The sequence below is a fragment of the Dipteris shenzhenensis genome, chromosome 6 (genome assembly GCF_047967505.1).
Source record: "Dipteris shenzhenensis isolate YYH24624 ecotype China chromosome 6, Dip_SZ_1.0, whole genome shotgun sequence".
In the NCBI taxonomy this organism is placed as follows: domain Eukaryota; kingdom Viridiplantae; phylum Streptophyta; class Polypodiopsida; order Gleicheniales; family Dipteridaceae; genus Dipteris; species Dipteris shenzhenensis.
Genome location: NC_141601.1, coordinates 44578135 through 44598724, shown reverse-complemented (window position 1 = coordinate 44598724; position 20590 = coordinate 44578135). Strand labels below are relative to the sequence as shown.

The 20590-nt window shown below is 48.6% G+C and overlaps 1 protein-coding gene across 4 annotated transcripts in view; it reads left to right on the top strand.

Moving 5' to 3' along the window:
* LOC147901220 (uncharacterized) overlaps positions 1 to 20590 on the top strand; it is a 98742-nt gene that overhangs the window by 52857 nt on the left and 25295 nt on the right. For all 4 annotated transcript variants that reach the window (XM_087376301.1, XM_087376300.1, XM_087376302.1 and 1 more), the window contains 4 exons: positions 18194 to 18311; positions 18442 to 18597; positions 19750 to 20191; positions 20340 to 20465. In XM_087376301.1, coding sequence (XP_087232427.1) covers positions 18194 to 18311; positions 18442 to 18597; positions 19750 to 20191; positions 20340 to 20465 — 842 coding nt within the window. The remainder of the gene's footprint in view (positions 1 to 18193; positions 18312 to 18441; positions 18598 to 19749; positions 20192 to 20339; positions 20466 to 20590) is intronic.

Genomic DNA, 20590 nt, shown 5'->3' with positions numbered 1-20590 from the left:
GGGTGTCAAGCCATCTGGGATGTCAGATGATGAGTGGGAGGAGCTTGATTTGTCCGCTAGGGCTGCTATCATGCTTACTCTCAGTGATTCTCTTGTGTTCAATGTTCAGGCTGAAAAGACCTCTTATGGCCTATGGCAGAGGCTAGAAGAGTTGTATGCCCAAAAGAGTTCAGCCAGTAAGGTTTATTGGTCGAAGAAGCTTGTCGATCTTCGCATGAAGGAAGGTACAGCTATGACCTCACACTTGAGTGAGTTCAATGCCATCTTTACACAGCTGATTGCACAGGGGTTGAACCTTGATGAGGAGTTCAAGGCTACTTTCTTGTTGTGTACCCTCCCTGAGAGTTGGGACACTTTCAAGACGACCCTGTCTAATTCAAATGTCACTCTTATGTATGCTGATGTGGAGAGCTCTCTCCTTATGGAGGAGATGAGCAGGAAAAATAATGCGGGCAGCAAGTCTTCAAATGCTTTGCAGGTACAGGAAAGAGGTAGGACTCAGCAGAAGGGGAGATTTGCTGGAAAGTCCAAATCCCGCAGTCAGTCCCGTGGCAAAAAGGATATTGAATGAATGCTTTTACTGTGGCAAGAAGGGACATGTGAATTCTAAGTGCTTCAAGTTTATACGGGATCAGAAAGCCAAGAAGGCTGAGACAAAGGATGCAGGCAGTGGAAGCAAAGGCAAAGGCAAGGCCAAGGCAGATGACTTGGATGCAATGAATGTTGCAGCAGAGGACAGTGAAAGTGACAGACATGATGTTTTATGCTCTTCTGCTGTAATTGCACATACATTGGTTATTGATGGCCATGACATGCACACCTGGCTCTTGGATTCAGGTGCTTCTTTTCATGTTACTCCTCATAGGGAGTGGTTTACTTCCTACACAGGTACTCATGGAGTTGTTCACCTTGGGAACAACTATGCATGTCAGATTGCAGGGATTGGCAGTATACAGATAGTATTCCCTGATGGACGCACATTTATGCTTGATGGTGTTTGCCATGTGCCGCAAATCAAGAAAAATCTGATTAGCACTGGCTTGTTGGATGACAGTGGTTACCACACCACATTTGGGGATTCCAAATGGGTGATTACTGATGGCCAGGTTGTAGTGGCTGAGGGTTATAAGAGTGATACCTTGTACCCTCTTTATGTTTCCAGTGTAGGTAATCATGTTGTTGCCATAACCGAGCTGCCAAAGGTTTCATTGTGGCATAGCCGGTTGGGACACATGTCCGTTAAAGGAATGCAAGAACTATTTTTATTCTTTTCTCCCCTTTAGGCACATTGGCCTTTAGGTGGGAGGTTGTTGGGGTAAAGGCACATTGCCACCCTTTTGTTAAAGTTATGACACCTATGACTGTCTTAAGACAGTCATAGGGTGAAAGCCTAATCCTAATAAAACCTATGAGTTTGTGGTGTGGCTCAACACTTCACACCCACACTTTTGTGTCCCCCCGTCACTCTCTCTGTCTTCGTCGTTCCACTCCCTCACTCTTTCCCTCACACCCTCTTGTCCTTTTTGGGACTTCAACTTTGCAGCCACAAGAGAGGAGCAGTTGACCCCCTTTTCTTTGACCTTATGATGTGGGACCAGATGTTCCATATGATGGAGGAGTGGCTGGGACAGCAGGGGAAGGAGCTGCAGATCACCCATGATCCTTCTCATGTGATAGTCGAGGCTTGGGTCTAGCAGTAGCAGTGATCCATTGGGGGCTGGAGGAGTAGCTCAGACATATCACACACTTGCTGCTGAATCAGTGCGCTAGCCGGCTAGAGGTGGAGACCTCTTCCTGAAGGTGGGTATCGAGCTGTTACGGACTATTGCTCGTCCAAACCCCCACCGAAGTCACAATGACGTATGCTTCCACACATAGGAAGGCTCTGTTTGCCACCCCCTCCTCCCCATGAGTTGGACGCTGGTGAGCTGGAGTATGCAGGTTACATGATCAGCCATGTCAGCAGCTGCAATAGCTGATTCTTCATCAGGACTTAACAACGAGCTTTCGTGGGTCAATCAATTGACACCCTTTTGATCTAGGGGCACATGTTCTGAGCCTTAGACTGCATATGAATAGTGACATTTTCTCTCAAGGGAGGGCCATAGATTTGGTCCCCAGAGTTAGGTAGGAGCGGATGTGTGTGTATCTCAGTGGCCTAGACTTTGGCCTTGGATGTGTTTGATCAGGGAGAGCTCATAGGAGGATTCTAGGATCGGGATCCTGAATGTCTATGGATCCACTTGGCAACAGTGCCTCTTTTTTTGAAGACAGTTTACTAAGAGCCTCCCCGATGTGGACCCATGGATTGTTTGAGGAGAATTTAGAGTTTGAGGATAAGCATAGTGGAGTGTCCTTCTTTGTAGTGCCTTCTTTATAGTGTAGCACCTGGGAGCAATTCGTCCTTGTGGTTAGTGATCGTGGCCCGTGGTATGAGGCTTAGTTTTTTAGACTCGTGGGTATCCTCCGCTACTCTTTGCCTAGCGTTGGCATGATGGGCTGTTAGAGAGACTCGACAGATACTATGTCGGGGATTGGGCGATGTAGAGAGGTGGAGCCATGGGTATTTTGACTGGAACGACAATGTTAGATCACTCCCCAACCGTGCTTCACCTAAATTAGCCCAGCGCGGACTCTCTCAAAAGGGGGTGCGGATCCTGACACATTGCTACAAGAGGAGGTTGTTCAAGTAGGCTATAGCAGAGATTTGGTTAGAGGAATCATGAGGAGCTACAAGCTTAGGCACTTCACAAGCGGCATGGATCCTCAGGAAAGGGAGAGAGCATTGAGACGACACTTGCTTCCACAGAGAAAGTTTAGAAAGAAAGAAAGTTTATTAAAGTCGATGCCCATGTGGCAACATAAGTACCTTGCTATCTGGCCTCATGGAATCCAGTGGAAGCCCACACCCCTACAAGGCTAGCTGCCTGAGAGTGTAGGAAATAGCCTTTGCCACGAAGAAGAAAAGACATGGAGCCAATAGATTGCCCTAGCACATTGAGTGGGAAAGAGAAAAGGTGGCCCTCGTATGGCCCCTAAGGAGTATTTGATTAATGCTCCTCGTATACAAGAGGGAAAACCCTCCTCATATACAAGGCAAAGACCCCCCGAATCCATTCACTCTGAGAAACCCATTCTCCACATGGTGTTCTCCAAGGCCACTCCACCCTGTCATAAGCCTTCTCGAAATCCAAGAGAAGGACTGCGATGGGCTGGGACTCCCCCTGTGTCCAATCCATTGCCTTCCAAAATGTGAAGATGTTGTCGAGCATGCTAAGAAAACATGTCTTGAGTGCCATAAATAATGTTAGAAGGTGGGGGCACAACTAAGGGCCCAAAATCTTAGATAAGATATTGCAATCATTGTCCAAAAGGATATCGAGTGCCACTACCGAATATCTGATCAACCTCCCTCTTTCGGGATTAGACAAATTTAGTCATGTCTAAGGGGTTAATCCAAAGTCCAAAATCTCTTGAAAGGCCAATGGGCAAGGGAGCATGAATGCACTCCCAAAAGCACCTCAAGAATAGAGTCCGGCCATCCTTGCCTAGGCAATTCTGCGGTGGGAGGTCCTTTAGAGCTTCCAAGAGCCCCTTGTCTGTGAATGGGGCACCCGCCTGCCTTCTCATGCCCAGGAGACCACTAAAAGAGTGTGTGCCCCAACAGAATCCTGAGCTGCAAGAACCTGTGGTGACTCCTCAAACTAGAAGAGTTGTCGGTAGAAGGGATGTATTCAACTCAAGAATCTCTTGGGGGTCTGAACCGATCTGACTAGTCTCATCACGTAGCCAATGGAGTTGGATCCTTGCTAAGCATGTGCCAGTGGTTTGAAAGAGCTTCCTGGTCAACCTATCCCCCTGCTAGATCCAAGAGATAAGAAAACTCTACCTTGCACATCTCTGTGGCCAGCAAGAAAGGCACACACTCTCATACATGTCTTGTTATGCCCTCACACGATCTAGCCCTATCAAAACCATGGTCTATAACACCATAATCATGTGCAGGCAACTCGCCACCCAACCATGCTGATCCAGACTCGAGCAACCCCCACCGAGTCCAAGGTATAGAGCCTCGTGGAAACTACTAGTGCTGCAAGCCAAACCTCACCCTTGGTGCCCCATACTGCCTGGTGAACAACTACACTGGTAGCACCTAGCTCTGCTCCCTCTATGGCTAGTGTGTGCAACTATGGCCCTAGCACTCCCTTCATAGCCTCAAGGAAGAGTGCTCGCCAAGAAAAGCACACAATTGCCAAGAAAAGCGAAAAAGCAATCTTGCTGACCCATGTTCCCACAGATAGCACTCTAGCTCTGCCTGTCCCTAGCGTGCACGTGACATGTCTGCAGGCAAATAATAGGCCGGGTCCTACTCCTTGAATCTCGTTGAGTTCTTACTCCACCTACCATGATATACGCTTTGATTGCGATCACTCACCTACTTACTCTGGCCGTCTGTACATACTTCTCGCATACATTGACTTTATACCCCTATTAGAGGATCGTGCTGCCCTAGTCGCCCGCTCACTACACGAGCCTGCTCTTCACGCCTTCCCCCACACCACCCGCTCCACCCGTCCACCACCACCTGGGACTGTACCTTGTAATAGCTGGTACGATGATGAGTGTAAGGCCTTAGGCCGTCAGCTCAGATTTGAAACCGAAAACAGTCTTCCAAGCGAACCAAAGACGCTACGCGAGTACCGTCAACTGGTACGCAAGAAGAAACTTGACTTTGTGCGCCGGAACGAGGAGCTATTGAACATTCTGTTCAGTAACAACTCTAAGGACTTTTGGCGGAGATTTCTAGAGAGACGGTCCCCCTTACCACTCAGTGACACTTAGGTGTGGTTTGATTATGCACGCACACTCTATGATATCCCAAATGAGCCAGTCCCTAACCTATCACATATGCCATGCCCCACATCCTGCACCCTCTTCACTAGGGGGGGTTAAAGGATGCCGTAATGAAACTTCATAATGGCCGAGCGAAGGATCATGAGGGACTATGCAGCACTGAGTTCATTGCATATGGGATTAACCTCCTAGCCCCGATCTTAGCAAAGCTATTTAATGAAGCTGTTTGCTTGGGGTTTCCACACACCTGGACCATTAACACTATCTCACCCATTCACAAGGCAGGGGATCCCATGAGCTCGAAGAACTGCAGGACCATTATGATTGGACATGTCATGTCCAAGATTTATGCATCAGTACTTGATTCTGAGGTCAGCAGATTTGCGGAGTGTCGAGGACTTACAGCAGTAGGACATGCCGGTTTCAGGCGGGATCATGGGACCATGGACCACATTCTTGTACTCAAATGTATCATCGAGGAGGCGAGGGCACGCAAGCAGAGGGTTTACTGTTGCTTTGTGGATTTCTGCAAGGCATTTGACACGGTTCTGAGAGCCCACCTCATACGACATCTATAGGATTTGGGTTACGACCAGGAGATCATTTGGGTTATCATGGCACTTTATGAGCGAGTTTCAAGCAGAGTCCTGGATGGACAGACGAGATTATGAGCACTATCCTGGTCAAACAAGGGTGTCCATTATCACCTACCTTGTTTAACCTCTACATTGACGAGCTCAAGACAGTGATGTAGACCCCGGGGGGGGGGTAGGTTGCTCTCTCGCGGGCACGCTAATCCGGATATTGCTTTACGCAGATGACGTATGATCTTCAATACATCTCGAACCGTCATGCGCCAAGAGCAGTTTGCATTTGATGGGTCCCCTGTTGAGGTAGTTTCATCATACACTTATCTTGGGGCCGTCTTTTCCGGACCCATCTTCACTATGAGACCCATGATGCATGCACGCCTGAGCAGAGGATATGCTGCATTGGCTAGGCTAGAGAGGCAGTGCTTCCGCTCTCACTTTCAGGATCCACGGACCAAAGGGTTGCTTTTTGACTCCTTGGTCCACCCTGCAGGGATGTATGGCAGTCCATGCTAGGGGCCAGATTTATCGGATACAGAGTGGGCCAGGGTGGAGCGGCTACAAGTTCTCATGTTATCACAGATGATCCGTGGTAAGCCATTCGTTCCTCACCAGATCATTCGGGTGGAGTTTGGGTCACCCCCATTACAACTAGATGCTGCATTTCAGGTCATTACATATCTGTACCGAGTCAGGATTGTGGGGATTACACCTCCGGGTGTAGCAGGATACCATGGCTAGCACTGTCCTCTTCTATGGCAGATTCACCTACCCCACTCGCTGAGGATCTCTCTTGGGCAATTCCGGGTCTCTTTACACAGACTTCGTATCAAGAGCAGCAAAGTAGAGCGGTTACTCAGGGAGAGGCGCATATGCACACTGTGTGACATGCAGGAGGTTGAGATAGAGGAGCATTTCATCTTCAGGTGTCCTGTTTACTATGAGATCTGAGGGCGTTTCTACTGCCTCTTCAGAGATAGTTATGGGATTTTGGCCCGTTTCCTCTCCTACCTAGACCAGCAGTGTTTGGCTGGTTTCATTCATGAGGTGCTTAGACGCCACAAGAGGATACTCCAAGCACGGAGACAAGAGCATACTTCTTCCTCAACTGATACCTCTCACAGCTCTATCACAGAGTTCTAGATCACATAGACCCCCACGAGACGAAAGCTCGACATGACCGTGACCCGGAGCCTATACCTGACAGCTCAGACAGAGGGTTGACACACAGATTATACTTAGGGACATCCCCTCCTTGTTTAGGATCGGAGCCCGAACGACGGAGGTCACAGTGGCCCAGATTATACGACCAGGAGACGTACAAGGACTGCACCCTTGAGGAACTGACAGCACTCTATTGCTGACCTCATGCCTCCATTGCCTCATCCATCCTGATGTCCTGTTGCTGATGATGATGATTATGATGATGTCGATGATGATGCTGAGATTGATACATAGTCGACTATCGACATGACTATGTTGTACTTAGGACTTAGTACCACCATTTTGCATTTTTTGCATTATGCATTGGTGTGGATGCTCGTTTAGTAGCTCCACTACCACAACGAAATTTCAGTTGAGTAATAGCTTGCCCCAATGCTAGAATATGTGGCACAAACTATTGTATTGGAGCTTGACCAAAATCTCCCTAGCAAGGTGTGCCCTTGTGGCCAATTAGGTCCTCTTACCCATGGCTTGGTATGTAGCCTCTGATTGGTACTTTCACAGAAGTTGCATGGGACAGCTTAGGCGCATCGTGGGACAGTTTTTTGTGGGTGAGATTGGATGGTATCAAGAACATTAGAGCTAGGGTTGCTTGTGCGACAGCCCTAGGAGAGGTTGGACTCGGTACCATAGACCCTAGAGATGCAAAGCAGAGCCTTGCTAGGCAAGCTGATAGTGCATGGTCTCTTGCATCAGAGAGGGCTTCTCAGGAACATTTCCTGCACAGGAGGCCAGTTACAGTGGTCTCATTACTGGATATTCTCAGAGGCCCCCTCATTGAGAAGGGCTCATGTTGATTAGGAGTCTAGTTATAGGGTTTGGCATTGTCTATCATGGGGACTCATCCGAGTCCACCCTCGTTGTCATGAGGAGTTTGAATGTTGACCCTTACACTAGCACCTGCGGGTTCGGGATGAGGAGGGCCACATGCTAGGGTAGTGGACATACATTGGTTCGACGTAGTGGGATAGTGACCTGGCTAGTTCTCTTGGAGCGTGAAGTTGGCTTCCCCATGAGATAGAGGTACATGTGAGAGACCTCGCTCACCTGAGTGGGCCGGGCACGTGATACTTGAGTCTTGAAGGGTCAATCACACAAAGCCTCAGTTGTCCCACACTAGTACGTGCAATTTTTTGGAATAGAGCTATCCTTGATGATTGAGTATATGCATCGAGCCATTGGCGCCTTTTGCTCCGCCATTACATAGTACGACCAAGGCCCTGAAGATGCTTGAGTGGCAACGGATCAGAGTAGTGGGTAGGGCTTGGCCATTGACCTACCACCGGCCACTTTGGGGCAGGATTGGTTGCGATAGCAGCTTTGGTTGTGGGAGGGCCGCCTCTTATGAGAGGTGTAACGGGATTTGGGCAAGTGAATCTGGCCTTCTAGAGTAGGGCACTGAGTGGATTACATAGGCGCCCTTCTTCTTGTACATGGCACTCATTGGCTGTCATCACAAGCTTAAGACGATCACGTGGACGCCTTCAAAGAGCGGTAATAGGTTGAGTAGCAGGTCCCTAGGTCGCCATTTCTAGATTTTAATTGCGATTGTGGAGCAGCCTCCGGCAATGGAAGATTACATATTTCTTTTGGATGGTGGCCCACCAGGGATTGCGCATTGGCCGTGGCTGAAGCAGATGCGAGTGGATGGGGGATGTCACCAATATGCGGACAAAGACCGTGAGACAATTCTGCATTTTCTGCTTGTAGCACAGAGGATTCGGCAGGGGCCCTCTAGATCGTGGCTAGGACACATAGCATGCAGCGGGACTTCACTCGGGGCATGGCAACTTGGTTGACAGAGGGGTTTACACCTTCTCAATTGACACAGTTACGCTAGCCTACAAGATCCAAGGACAGAGGGACTTTTGGATTGAGGTGCAAGATGTGACTCCTCCGTTCCGCTGGCATCCTGTATTTTCACCTGAGGATAGTATTTGGGAGACGGTGTCTAGCATTACTACTTGGAACAACTGGGTCTCCACCAGGTCCCCATGCAGCCACCCTCATTGCCCTTTGGCAAGATATTATCTATACTTGTTTTTTACAGAGAAAAGCAACTTCTATTAATGCTTAAAATCCAACCATACAAATTGGCAAAACCGGAAAGGAGCCAATCATGGCCAAAAACAAAACGGGCTGAAAGAAAACCCGCCTGTTGCCAAATATCCCAGCTGATTGCCTAGGGATTCTCTGTAACAGGGGCTAACAACCACTGTGGTGGACTATACAGCCAGTGAATCCCTCGCGGCGCGAGATCATAAAATACACTTGCAGGCCAAGCCTTGCAAAAACGTGCCCGCCTATCGTCGGTAGCTTGAGAACTTGGAACGCCACGCTCCCAAATGGATCGCAGCGTATAAATGATATCCTGCCAAATGGCAACCAGTGTAGCCGTCGGAGGAACATGGTGCTGGCCCATGACCCAGTTGCAACGGACCACCCAGATGTTCCAGGCCGTGATGTTGGCCACCATCTCCCAGACACTATCCTCTCTCGACTAAGGGGGATGGTGAGAGGGGGGGGAGTAGCCAAGTGAAGCTCAATGCTGTGAATGCTCCGACCCTGTGTGCGGTAAGCTGGTGAGACCGTGTCTATGAAGAAGGCGTGGCCCCCCTCTGTAAGCCAAGCTGCTATACCCCACGTGAAATCTCTCTGGGTGCTCTGAAGCCGTGCCACAATCCGAAGCGCTCCGAGCCAGATCTTCTGAGCTGTTGGGCAGCTCCATAAGCAGTGAGGAATAGTCTCCATAGCTCCGACTGTACATCTGTGGCAGCTGCCATCCGTCTGCTTTTGCTCAAGTCACAGGCCCACTGGGAGACTACCGTGTGTGACCATCCAGAAGAAATAGGATATCTTTCGTGGATGTAGGTTAGACCACAGGCGGGCCCAAAATGTGGATCTAACCTGTGCTAAAGAGCAAGAGCTGCTGCTCCTCCCCGTGAGCTACTGCCCCCCCCTCTCCCTCTCTCAGCCAGCCCCCTCTCCCTCTCCCTCTCCCTCGCTGCCCCCCCTCTCCCCCCCTCGCTGCTCCTCTCTCCCTCCCCTCTCGCCAGCCCCCTCTCCCTCCTCCCTCACCCTCCCTCTCCCCGTCCTCCTCCCCGCCCTCCCTCTCCCCCCCCGCTGCCCCCTACCTCTCCCTCCCTGCTGCCCCTACCTCTCCCTCCCCTCCCTACCTCTTCCCCACCCGTCAGCCCCCCCGCCCCCCGTCCCCTCCCCCGTCATCCCTCTCCCCCCCTCCCCGCTGCCCCCTTCTCCTCCGCCCTCCCTCTCCCCTGCCAGCACCCCTGCCCCCTTCTCCTTCCCCGCCCCCCTCCCTCTCCCCCCCCCGCTGCTCTCCCCCTTCCCCCTCCCCGCTACCCCCTTCTCCTCCGCCCTCCCTCTCCCCCGCCAGCCCCCCCGCCCCCTTCTCCTCCCCTGTCCCCCTCCCTCCCCCTCCCTCTCCGCCCCAAGGAGACCCCCCCCCCCAAAAAAAAAAAAAAAAACCTCCTCCCTCTCCCTCCCCGCCCCCTTCCTTCCTAACTCAGCTCCCCACGCCTCCCCCTCAGCCTACCTCCGTCTCCCCCTTCAGTCTATCCTCTCCTTCCCTTCCCCTCTCTCCTACCCTCTCTTTCTCCTTCTTCTTGCGCCCACGTTCAGGGCGTCCTGGGCAGTAGTTTCACGGACAGAGCTTTTTCAGTGTTGGAATCCGCCTTTTCACATTGATTGGCGAATGGATCCCCATTCAGCCAATCTCCGTCCACCTCCACCAGCTGCGAGAACCATCATTTTTTTAGAAGACAAGTTGCAGCAGCTCCAGAAAGATGTGGAATTAGAGGGCTCCACATCACTTTTCGCTTGCATCTTTGGGTTACACCCTTCAAGATCACAGGCTAGAGACTGGATGCTGGCGGCGTTACCAGGAGACCTCGCCCCACACCTCAGGGATATTCGACTTTTGGGACGTGGAGTCTTCCAAGTGGTTTTGGATTCCCATGAGTCCACAGCCCTTATTCTCAAAGCTAATCCCTTGGCTTTGGGTTCGAGGAGGATTTTTCTTTTACCCTACACCTTGGGCTTCGTTCCGGTCGAGGAGGACAGGCAGGTCAAACATCACTGTTCATTAGATTTCCTGGTCTTCCTCAGGTCTACCATCGACTGCTTGCCACTATCGGAGCCACATTCGGAGTGATCACTGAGATCCCCTCCCTTCTTGGCATGCCTTCTTCCTCGGCAGAGGCAGTTAGTGCAGATGGGGTGCCTCGTGTTAGGGTCATTGTCTCTGACCCTAACATCTCAGATGACCACATTATGCTTCAGCGTCCAGACGGCTCTCTCTTTCGACAGAGAGTCGAGATTTCAGGTAGACATGACTAGTGCAGGATTTGCACGATCCTTGGGCACTTTGCTAGAGATTGCCCAAGGAAGAGAAAAAGACCCAAGAGGTCTTCTGGTGCGGCTCCTTCACGTACTACCACGATTGCACCTCCCTAGCACCCTGTACCACGCACTCCAGGACCACCAAGAGCAACAGGGCTCCCTGCTTCGTGCACCCCAGGACCACCAGGGGCAGTAGGGCGCCCAATGCCCGCAGCCAGTACCACGATAAAGAGCTATCAGAGCAGCTCCCTTACCTCAGGAGGAGACTTTTGATCCTGTTCCGACAGACGCCTTCCAAACTCCAGAGGTGGATGTTGCCGCAGCCCCAGACACTACAGTTCCACATCAGGAGGGGCCTTTAGATCCACCAGCCCCAGTCACTTTGGTTTCTGACCCCTTGGTTTCTGACCACGAAGGAGCTGCAGGTACTTCCCCACAGGCTGTTCCTGCCACAGTCAGGACAACCGAGAAAGTGCAGGCGCAGATGAGGGCTCCTGATTCCTCTTCACCCCAGCCACAGGCCTCCTCAACCCCCAGCTCCAGTTTTGCTGATAGAGGCCTGGCATGTCCTTCTCCTCCATCTTCCACGAGTGCAGGTCTTCTTCGCACTCCTCGGCCAGACTTGTTACCAAGAATTCTTTTTCGGCATTGGCAGATTCGGCGACTTTCATGGATGATGAGGAGTTTGTGCCCTCCACCTTAGGGGTCCCGGTCATTGGGATTCCTTCTAACAGGGCCTCCCTTTCAACAGGTGTGGGGATCCTTTCACTTGTTGAGTTTCCTGCCCTCAGCAGGAGTGTTTCGGCCCAGGGGAAGCTGGTTTCCTCTACAAGGTCGGGTAAGCCTTTCCATCCAGCATCCTCCTGTCGATGAGGATAGTCAGCTGGAACATACAAGGCCTAGGCGGAGTTCCACACCGTCGCCGTAGGCAGCTGATCCGGAATCAGCTTGATCCAGGCGTCACTGGAGGTGCTATTGATATCCTTTTTATCCAGGAACACAAGCTGGATGCCAGTGATTGCTTTCAGGACATACCTTCTGATCGCCTGCTATGGGCACAAGGGGAGGTACTTGCATTCGGTCTCTCTTTCTATTCTCCCCTTGGTTGCTGGTCATGGTATTATCTCCCTTCTAGAGCTCAATGGATCATTATTTTGATTGGAGGACGTAAGATTGGTCTTCTCAATCTTTATGCTCCCAACAACAGAGGGGAGCGGATCTCCTTTTGGAAGGAGTTACTCTCTTGGGCCCCCATTGCAGATTCTTGGATCATTGGTGGCGACTTCAACATGGTTGAGTTGCCTTCAGACAAAAAGGGAGGCAGACAGGGTGGAATTCATTCTTTGGAGAGGGCAGCCTGGGATGCCTTCCTCTTTCAGTTCAGTGGCAGGGACACTTGGTTGGATGATGCCTTTCATATTATGCCACAGTCACTCCTGTACTCTTGGTCGAATAGGAGAATACACATGCCCATTCATGCATGGATTGATAGATTTTATGTAGACGATTGGGCACTTGACAGAGGAGGATCTGTATGCATTTCTACTGGGTTTTCCACCTCAGATCATTTCCAGTGGTGTTGCAGATTCTTGAGCCTCATCGGAGAGGACGCTCTGCCAGTGTCAGGATTCTGGATGCTTTTTATGCAGAGGAGAGCCTCACGGAGGATATTTTACAGATTTGGGTTTCTCACATACAGGGTGGAGCTGTCCACCCATCTCAGGTAGCTGCAGCCTTATCCAGAATTAGTGACTATTATCATACAGTCGCTGATTCTAGGAGACGTGAGGTTCTCAGATGTGAGATTGGGATACACCAACAGTTAGCGTCCCTTCAGAGGGAAAAGCAGAAGAGGCCCACAGATGCTTGGATTCAGGAGCACCTTGCTGCAGTGGGGGCTCATTTGCAGACATTGTTGGATCAGAGAGCAGAATATGCCTTTCATGCATGGGAATCCTTTTGGATTCAGATGGGTGGCAGGGTCAACAAACACTTTTTCTCTACTCATGGGCCCAGACATAGTAGAGATAGTGTTTCGCAGCTTGTTGACTAAGACGGGGTGTTACAGTTAGATCCTGATGCTATCAAGCATGTAGCTTCATATTTTTTTGCATCCCTTCTTACTGCAGATCTAGGCACACAGGCCATTGATGATGCCAGAGAGGTTATTTGGCAGTGTATCCCTGTATTGGTGAAGGATGAGATGTATGTTTCTCTGGATGCACCTTTCACCAATGCACAATTCAAGACTGCATTACTTGCCCTTCACAAGGGCAAGTGCCCAGGTTCAGATGGACTTACCCCCTCCTTTTTTATTACTTTTTGGGAGCGAATTGGTGATCACATTACATCAGCCCTGCAGGGCGTGTGGGACTCTGGTGAGATGCCGGACTCACTTATAGATGGTCTCATTCATCTCATCCCAAAGGGGGGTAATAGGAAGCTAGTTGCTCATTAGGGGGGTAAGAGGGGGCAGGTTTCAGATTTCCAGATCCATCTGCCAGGGATGTCCTCTTGCCCTGTTTCTTTTTCTGTTTGTGGCGGAAGCTATGAGTATCTACATTAGATCTCAAGCTGATATTTATGGGCTGAGGCTTCCTATCCGTCGGGAAGAAGAGCTCCTGGATAGTGAGTTGGCAGATGACACGGCTGTTTTTTTGGATGCTTCCCCCAGGAGACACACTTCCTTCCGGACAGCCTTGGATTTGTTTTGCACGGCTGCAGGTGCACACATTAATTGGCATAAATCCAGTGGTTTTTGGATTTGCGAGGATGACACCCTGGATTGGGGTAATGATATTGGCTTCACTTGGGTACAGAGGGGCGTCTCCGTCAGATATTTGGGCTGCCAGGTTGGGGTCGACATCTCTCCTTCACAACAGTTTGCTCCGGTGTTGGAAAGCATCAGAAGAAAGCTCCTTTTCTGGAGCTCAGCCAAGGTTGACTTGGCCTCCAGGGTGGTGGTGGTTAACCAGGTTCTTCTAGCCACAGCATGGTTTGTATGCTCTTGTTGGTGCCACTCTAGGGATTGTATCACTCAGCTTAAGAGGCCTGTACGAAACTTTTTATGGAGTGGTCTAGATGGCACAACTGATGTTACAGCCAGGGTGGCTTGGGAGACCTTGATTCTTCCTACAAGAGAAGGGGGTTTGAATATCATCGACCTAGATCTACAGTGCAGAGCTTTACTCTGCAAGTTCGTTGTGAGAGGGCTTATGCCAGGGCAAGAGCCTTGGAAGGATTTTTTTATCAGATGCATACAGTCTTGCACGCCCACTTCAGGAGAGGATTGGACACACAGTACTAGATGGGTTTTCACCACAGCCCACCTCAGGTCTCCCTCTTCCCCTCTTATGGTTGCTATCTTGAAAGCATGGGCCAGCTTGAGGAGTACTCTTCGCAGGATTCCCCCATCCACGCATGAAGAGATTGAAAGGCAGCCTATCATGTGGAATGACAGGATTTTGGATGAGCTTGGCAGACCACTTGGAGCTTCTCCTTACATGCAGTGGCCAAGATGGGAGAGGGGCCCTGCATCTACAGTGGGAGCATGGGAAGCCTTCAGGAAGCTTCCTGCAGACCAACAGGCCTAGATGGTTCTTAATCTCAGAGGGAGTGTAGGGAGAGTCCAACAGATTGATGCAGCCTTGCCCTTGGATTGGGTGGACACAGATGACATGCCTATTACTTGCTCCACCTGGATGGCTTTTTTTGACCCACATGACGATGCCTTAGTATTTGATGTTTCTTCAAGGGGCAGGCTGTCCAGATCCACAGACGTTATCTTGTTGGAGGTACCGTTTCAGCTAGTCAGGATAGTCAGCTTCATGGAGCATGGGTCTCTTTCACAGTGGTACTTGGATCCTGATCCGCTTCTCCTCGCCCTTGGCTCATGGAGGTTGTGGCTCTATGGAGGTGTCCCAATTAAGTTTTTGCAGTGGGACCCTGGGGAATGGGAATGGATAGATGAAGGGCACCGAGAGAAGGGCATCCCCTTCTTTCGTTACACGGTCAGTGATGCCAGGAAATTCCAGCTCAGCTGTAGGGGTTGGAGGCCCACCAGAGCTCATCATCGGGAGAACTTTTAGATTCCTGCTGACTTGCAGAAAATTTTTCGGCAGAGACTCTGGAAATCCCACCGGAATAGAAAAATCACTCTTTTGTTTTGGCCTTCTATTCATGGTGGGATAGCAGTAAACCATTGGAGGTCCAAGTTCGGAGCTGACCCTTCTTGCCCTCGCTGCCTTTCCGCTTTGAAGACAATACAGCACTGCCTTTGGGATTGCAGACAGGCGAGAATCATATGGAAGGGGATTTCAAGACTTTTCAGCACTTTTGGTCGCCTACCTTTCTATTTGACCTTGGGATCAGTGGCTTGGCTTACTCTTTCAGGGCCCTAGGTATTTTTTGAGAGACTTGATTCGTCTTGGGCTCTTCACATCCGACGACACCTTCTGGAGTCGTGCTCTCTAGAGGATGTTCTGGCCACTCTTTTCAAGGCTGCTCACTCCTCGGTCAACTCTCCATGGGAGATCCTAGCTAGCATTGCACTTTGGCACATTTGGAGAGCCAGATGCACTGACGCTTTGGAGGGTTCTCAGGTTCACCCTTCTCAGATCTTGGCCAGTACTTGGACAGATACGATACATACTTTGATGGCCATTTGGGCGATTATGCAGGGATCATCTCGAGCAGCCTCCTCCAGGAGAGTTACTTTTCTCAGAGATTGGAGAGACTCTCCCTTCTTTGTTGAGACTTCTACAGGGTTGAGATGGCATTTTCAGCCCTAGCCTTGGTTTCTTTCTACCTCATTCCTTTGAGATGTTTTTTATTACATGCTTAGCATGGTGTATTTCCGCACAGAGCTTGCTCTAGTGGGTTTCTTTCTTACTTAATAGAAGTCTCTTTTTAAAAATAAAAAAATAAAAAAATGTGGATCGAACCTCCTCGGGCACCTGCTACGCACTCCAGTGTCTCTCCCGCGAAGGGGTCCGAGCCATTGCGGTCATCTAGATGCGACTTCGTATCCCTCCACTCTCTCTGAGAGACCTACTCTGACCAGCCATGACCACTCTCCGGGGTCCCAGTGTATCTCGCATAGAGGGTGTCCCTCCCATGTCCATAGTCTCCAGCGGGGGGCATCTAGGTCTGTGATGCAAGAAGGGTCGATCGATCACTCCTTGCCCAAACGTTCTAGTACTTTGACCCTCTGCCAACCCACTTGGCCTAACACTCGGTTCCATCTCTTGATCCCTTGTGATCTAGGGCTGCAGTAGTCCGCCTGGTCCCACATCATAGAACCGCATGCTCGTGGGGGCTGGCGACTGCGGGCACAGCTGAATCCTCAGAGGTACACCTGTCCTAGCCAGTGTGCCGGAGTGAAAACCTGCAGTCCCTCCCTCCAAGAGTCCGTAATAGCTGCCTCTATCTCCACCATCCTCTGGCCGGCCCCTCTCAGATGAGAAAGGACCTCCAATCGTGCCTTTGCCTTTGCTGGGAGTCTAGACCACGTCCGCAAGGAGTGAGCCGGGCGGCTGTCCCACTGCATCCAGCCAATGTGTAGCCGCTGCGATATTATCTATACCTTGTGCGCTTATCTCAGATGATTGCTGAGAGGCAGGCGTGTTTTCGCAAGTCTGGCCTGCAGCTGTCTTCTACAGAGCGAGGCATTCGCTCGATGTATAATCCTTGACTTGGTTGTTGGCTCTTATTTTAGAGAGTCCATAGGTAGTGAGCTGGGCTTTCCGAAAACAAGCTGGTTGGTACTCAGTGTTTTTACCACTATCAGCGCCTTAGGGATTGCTGATTCGTATGGTTGGGTTTTTCTCAAGCATCAAGAGAAAGTCCTTTCTCTGGTTGTTGGTTTAGAAAGTTCTTTCTCTAGAGGAAAAAAATAGAAGTTTGCGTGGCACCTGAAAACCCAGGTAGAGAGATGAAAAGATACATAATTGCAGTCGTGTAGTTCAATGATTGTGATGTAGGAAAAGATACAGTTGAAATTATTTGAGTAAATATATGCAATTCTGAAGCGTTTGTGTGTGCATTTGCATGAAATGTCTGCTAAAAGCCTGCTTCTGTCATACAAAAGTGAGGAGACATCCTAAGAATAGACCTGGCAGTCTGACAGCAGGAACAGTTGTATCATGCATGAATAAGGGATGTCTTGAAGAGAACATGGCTCATTTATTGCAGAGGATACACAGTTGGATCAATGATGCAGTGTAAATGAAAGATTGTATGCTCTTCAGTGACACAAAAGGAAGAGAGACAAATCCCCATCTTTCATGTGTTCTTGAAAACAAAGAAGGGCAAGTTTGAGGTTTCAGAACTGCCAGGGCTCATAGGCTTCAACTTTATGTAAAGATGGATGCTTTTTGTAAACAGGTGGCTTCCCAAGGCCAGGGGGGTTCCACACCAATAGGATTTGAGGCCGTTTTGGGGATCTTGGAAGCTAATCAATAGGTTTCAGACTTTCCCAGGGATGTGAGAGTTTTTGTATAGAAATGATGCCTGATCAAGTTGGCTGATGTGTGGTTTGAACTGACTTGTGTCCCTCGGGGCTTGCTGACTTATCTTTCTACACCCTAGGAGCCTGAAAATAGTGTGATGACTCCTAGTTCCTGGGTTTCGCTGTGGTTGCAATTGGCTCTTTTATGAATGAGGCCGCAGTATTAGACATGTCGCGGCGGCTGATGTTACTGGCACAATGTGTTGTAATAAAGGATGCTTTTTTTTCTGCCCCATTCTTAAGAACATCCCATGCTTTTTTTTCTGCCCCATTCTTAAGAACATCCCAAGTGCTTACTAGGTTTGTATAGAGTTTGTTTGTTCACATTGGGGTTGCAAACAAATTACAACATGTTGTAAAAGCCTTTGGTTGTTGGCTTTGAAGCCTAGTGAATCCCTGTTATTTCAGATCTTCTTTCAGTGGATTTTCTACAAAAGACTGGTAGCATTGTAGTAGACTTTAAGCATTCTTATGTGAACATTCAATATAAGGCAACAACATCACATTCAAGTGACATCATAACATACTTAAACATGGAAAAGATGAAGGACCTCACATGTTTTGGTGTCTGTTTTGTAATCCTGCACAAATTACTTATTTTCATTCCTGTTTCTTTTGCATCCCTTCTGGTCTTTTTATTGATCTTATGTAATGCTAGAGAATCAAGCAATCGAGTATTGCAAGCATCGTTGTGTGGGAGTGCCACAACACTTGGTAATTACAAGTTGTGAGGGGCAACTTGGAGTGAAGATCAACAATATGAAGCCTTCCTACAGGTATAGTATTAGATCATAACTTTATAGGGATAGGAAGTGAGGTGTTACAAAGTTGGTCTTGGTGGCTGATATTTTTGGTTGAACAAATTTGTCTTTTCGTCATGTACACAATATCCCCTTGTTGTGGCAGGGAAGAGAATGAACGTAGAGTTAAAGAAGTTCTTGTTCGTCTGGGAGAAGGCCTACATTCTACAGCAGGAAAGAATGTCCTTGAACTGAAGCTACCTATGGCAGAAAATAATCTTCAGCAAAGATGTGGCCAAATAATAAAGGATGCACTTCATCGGTAAAGTCTTAGTGCTTGATGTTTCTTTCTTTCTCTGCGTTTCACCGAAAGTGAATACTTAAAGCTAATGGGAATAGCAAGGAGCCACGATGCAGGAACCTCAAATTCTGATTCTAGGCTGGAACTTCATCTATAAGCCTACTGTTTAATATATTCTATGATCGGCCTCCAAGGGAGAATCTCATTCATTTTGGTCTCGTTTCCATTTCCTCTCTCTCTTTGTGTATGCATATGCATGTGTGTGTAGTGGTGTTTTCGGTGGCTATAGTTGTGTGCATGTGTGTGTTTAGTGTTATCTTTGTGTCAATAGTTGTAAGCATTCCTGTTTGCTTATGATGATGTCAGTGGGGGTGTCATAGTAGCTAGTCCCTGCTGTGTGTGATGGAGTTTATGGTTTTCAAGCTTAGGAGTGACTATCATGAGATTGAAATTGCACACTGTGTTGTATTTTTAGAGGATGAGTTTGGTCATATTCCTGGATTCATCAACATTTCCTGCAAGATTTAGTTTTTGTTGACAGCATTGTAAACGAATACCTGGCTACTCCATACTTTAGTCCACTAGGCCTTGCCTCTGCATAAGCCTTCAATACTGAGCCCAGAGGAACTGTCTACATCTGACTTACACATCCCCAGTTTGGATGACACCTATTTGTTGAATCTCGTGCCTGATTCCTTCAGCTTGTGTGAGGTTTCCTTTTACAACTCAACAGTAACTCCAAGCCCTCGATTGGCTTTCATGTGCTCACTGCTCATCACTCTATCATATAATGTACATGTGCTATGTCCACCTAAAAGGTAAGAATTGTATGCAGTATTGTGCTTCTCAGCTGGGTTTTTGGCCAGATGTTACCACACATCTTTTTTAATTGGTTTCTTCCAGAAATTTTTTACAAATGCTTGTGTTTGCAAAGGTCTTCTTTAATAGGGTCAATGATAATGTAAACAGTGTCTCTCATAGCACATCACAAGAGGCTGATCATATGTTATGTTTCCATTCAACACAACTTAGACCCGACTTTACCTCAGGGAGACCGATGTTTCCCATCTGAGTCCCATTAGACAAACTTTATATTTTTCAATCAAAACTTTTTCGTATTTCATTAAGGCTTTTTACTAAATCTTTTTTACTGGTTTAACCTGAGCTCTACAGGTATGAAGACCTTGTTGGTCCACACAAAAGCAGCCATCTATATCATGAGGCATGCACTCAGATGCGAGAGCAAATCCAGGCGAAGTGTGAGAAAGTAGCTCGTATCAATGGAGAGAAGATATCGTCTATATTGAGTGCTGCAAAGGCCTTGTTTCACAGCGAATATGAACATGCCTTCTTGGCCAAAGTTCATGTGTCTGATGCCCAGACTGGCAACGGTCTACCATCCACAGTAGAAGACAGCTTGAAAGAGATGGATGGAAAGCCATTGCCCCAAAAGAAATTGGATGATATTAATTCCTTAGCAATCAAGGTTGCTGAGCTAGTGTTTGAAAATGCGGTGAAGGATGGACTCCCATGGATGGGATCTGGAAATGAGCTATACGATTTTTATCATTTTCAGTGCTTGCAATGGCTCAAACAGCGCTACACAGAAATTCAGGTATCCTTTACTAATTGTGCCTCTGTTTGTATTTGGACATGCTTCGTTAATTGACTAGGATGACAAAGTAGAATGCATGTTGTACTCATTGGGCAAGACAATACTCATTGGGTCACTTGGGTGAAAATTTTATTGTTTCTTCTTGCAGACTTACAACAACATGCTTATTAGGGCGTTCTGTGACAAGACCGTTGCGGCTTTGACCCTTAAGTACAAAGCTGAAGTCTCGAGTATTACACCTTTTCCTGACAATGATGAAACTATATCAGAAAAGGTTTGTTCGCTCAATGTTTTACTTTTATCATGGTTGCTTCCTGCAATTCTTACATGAGGCATCTATTTAATGAATACTTGTACTTCACTGCCATAAAATTTCAAGCTAAGAAAAAGGAACATGAA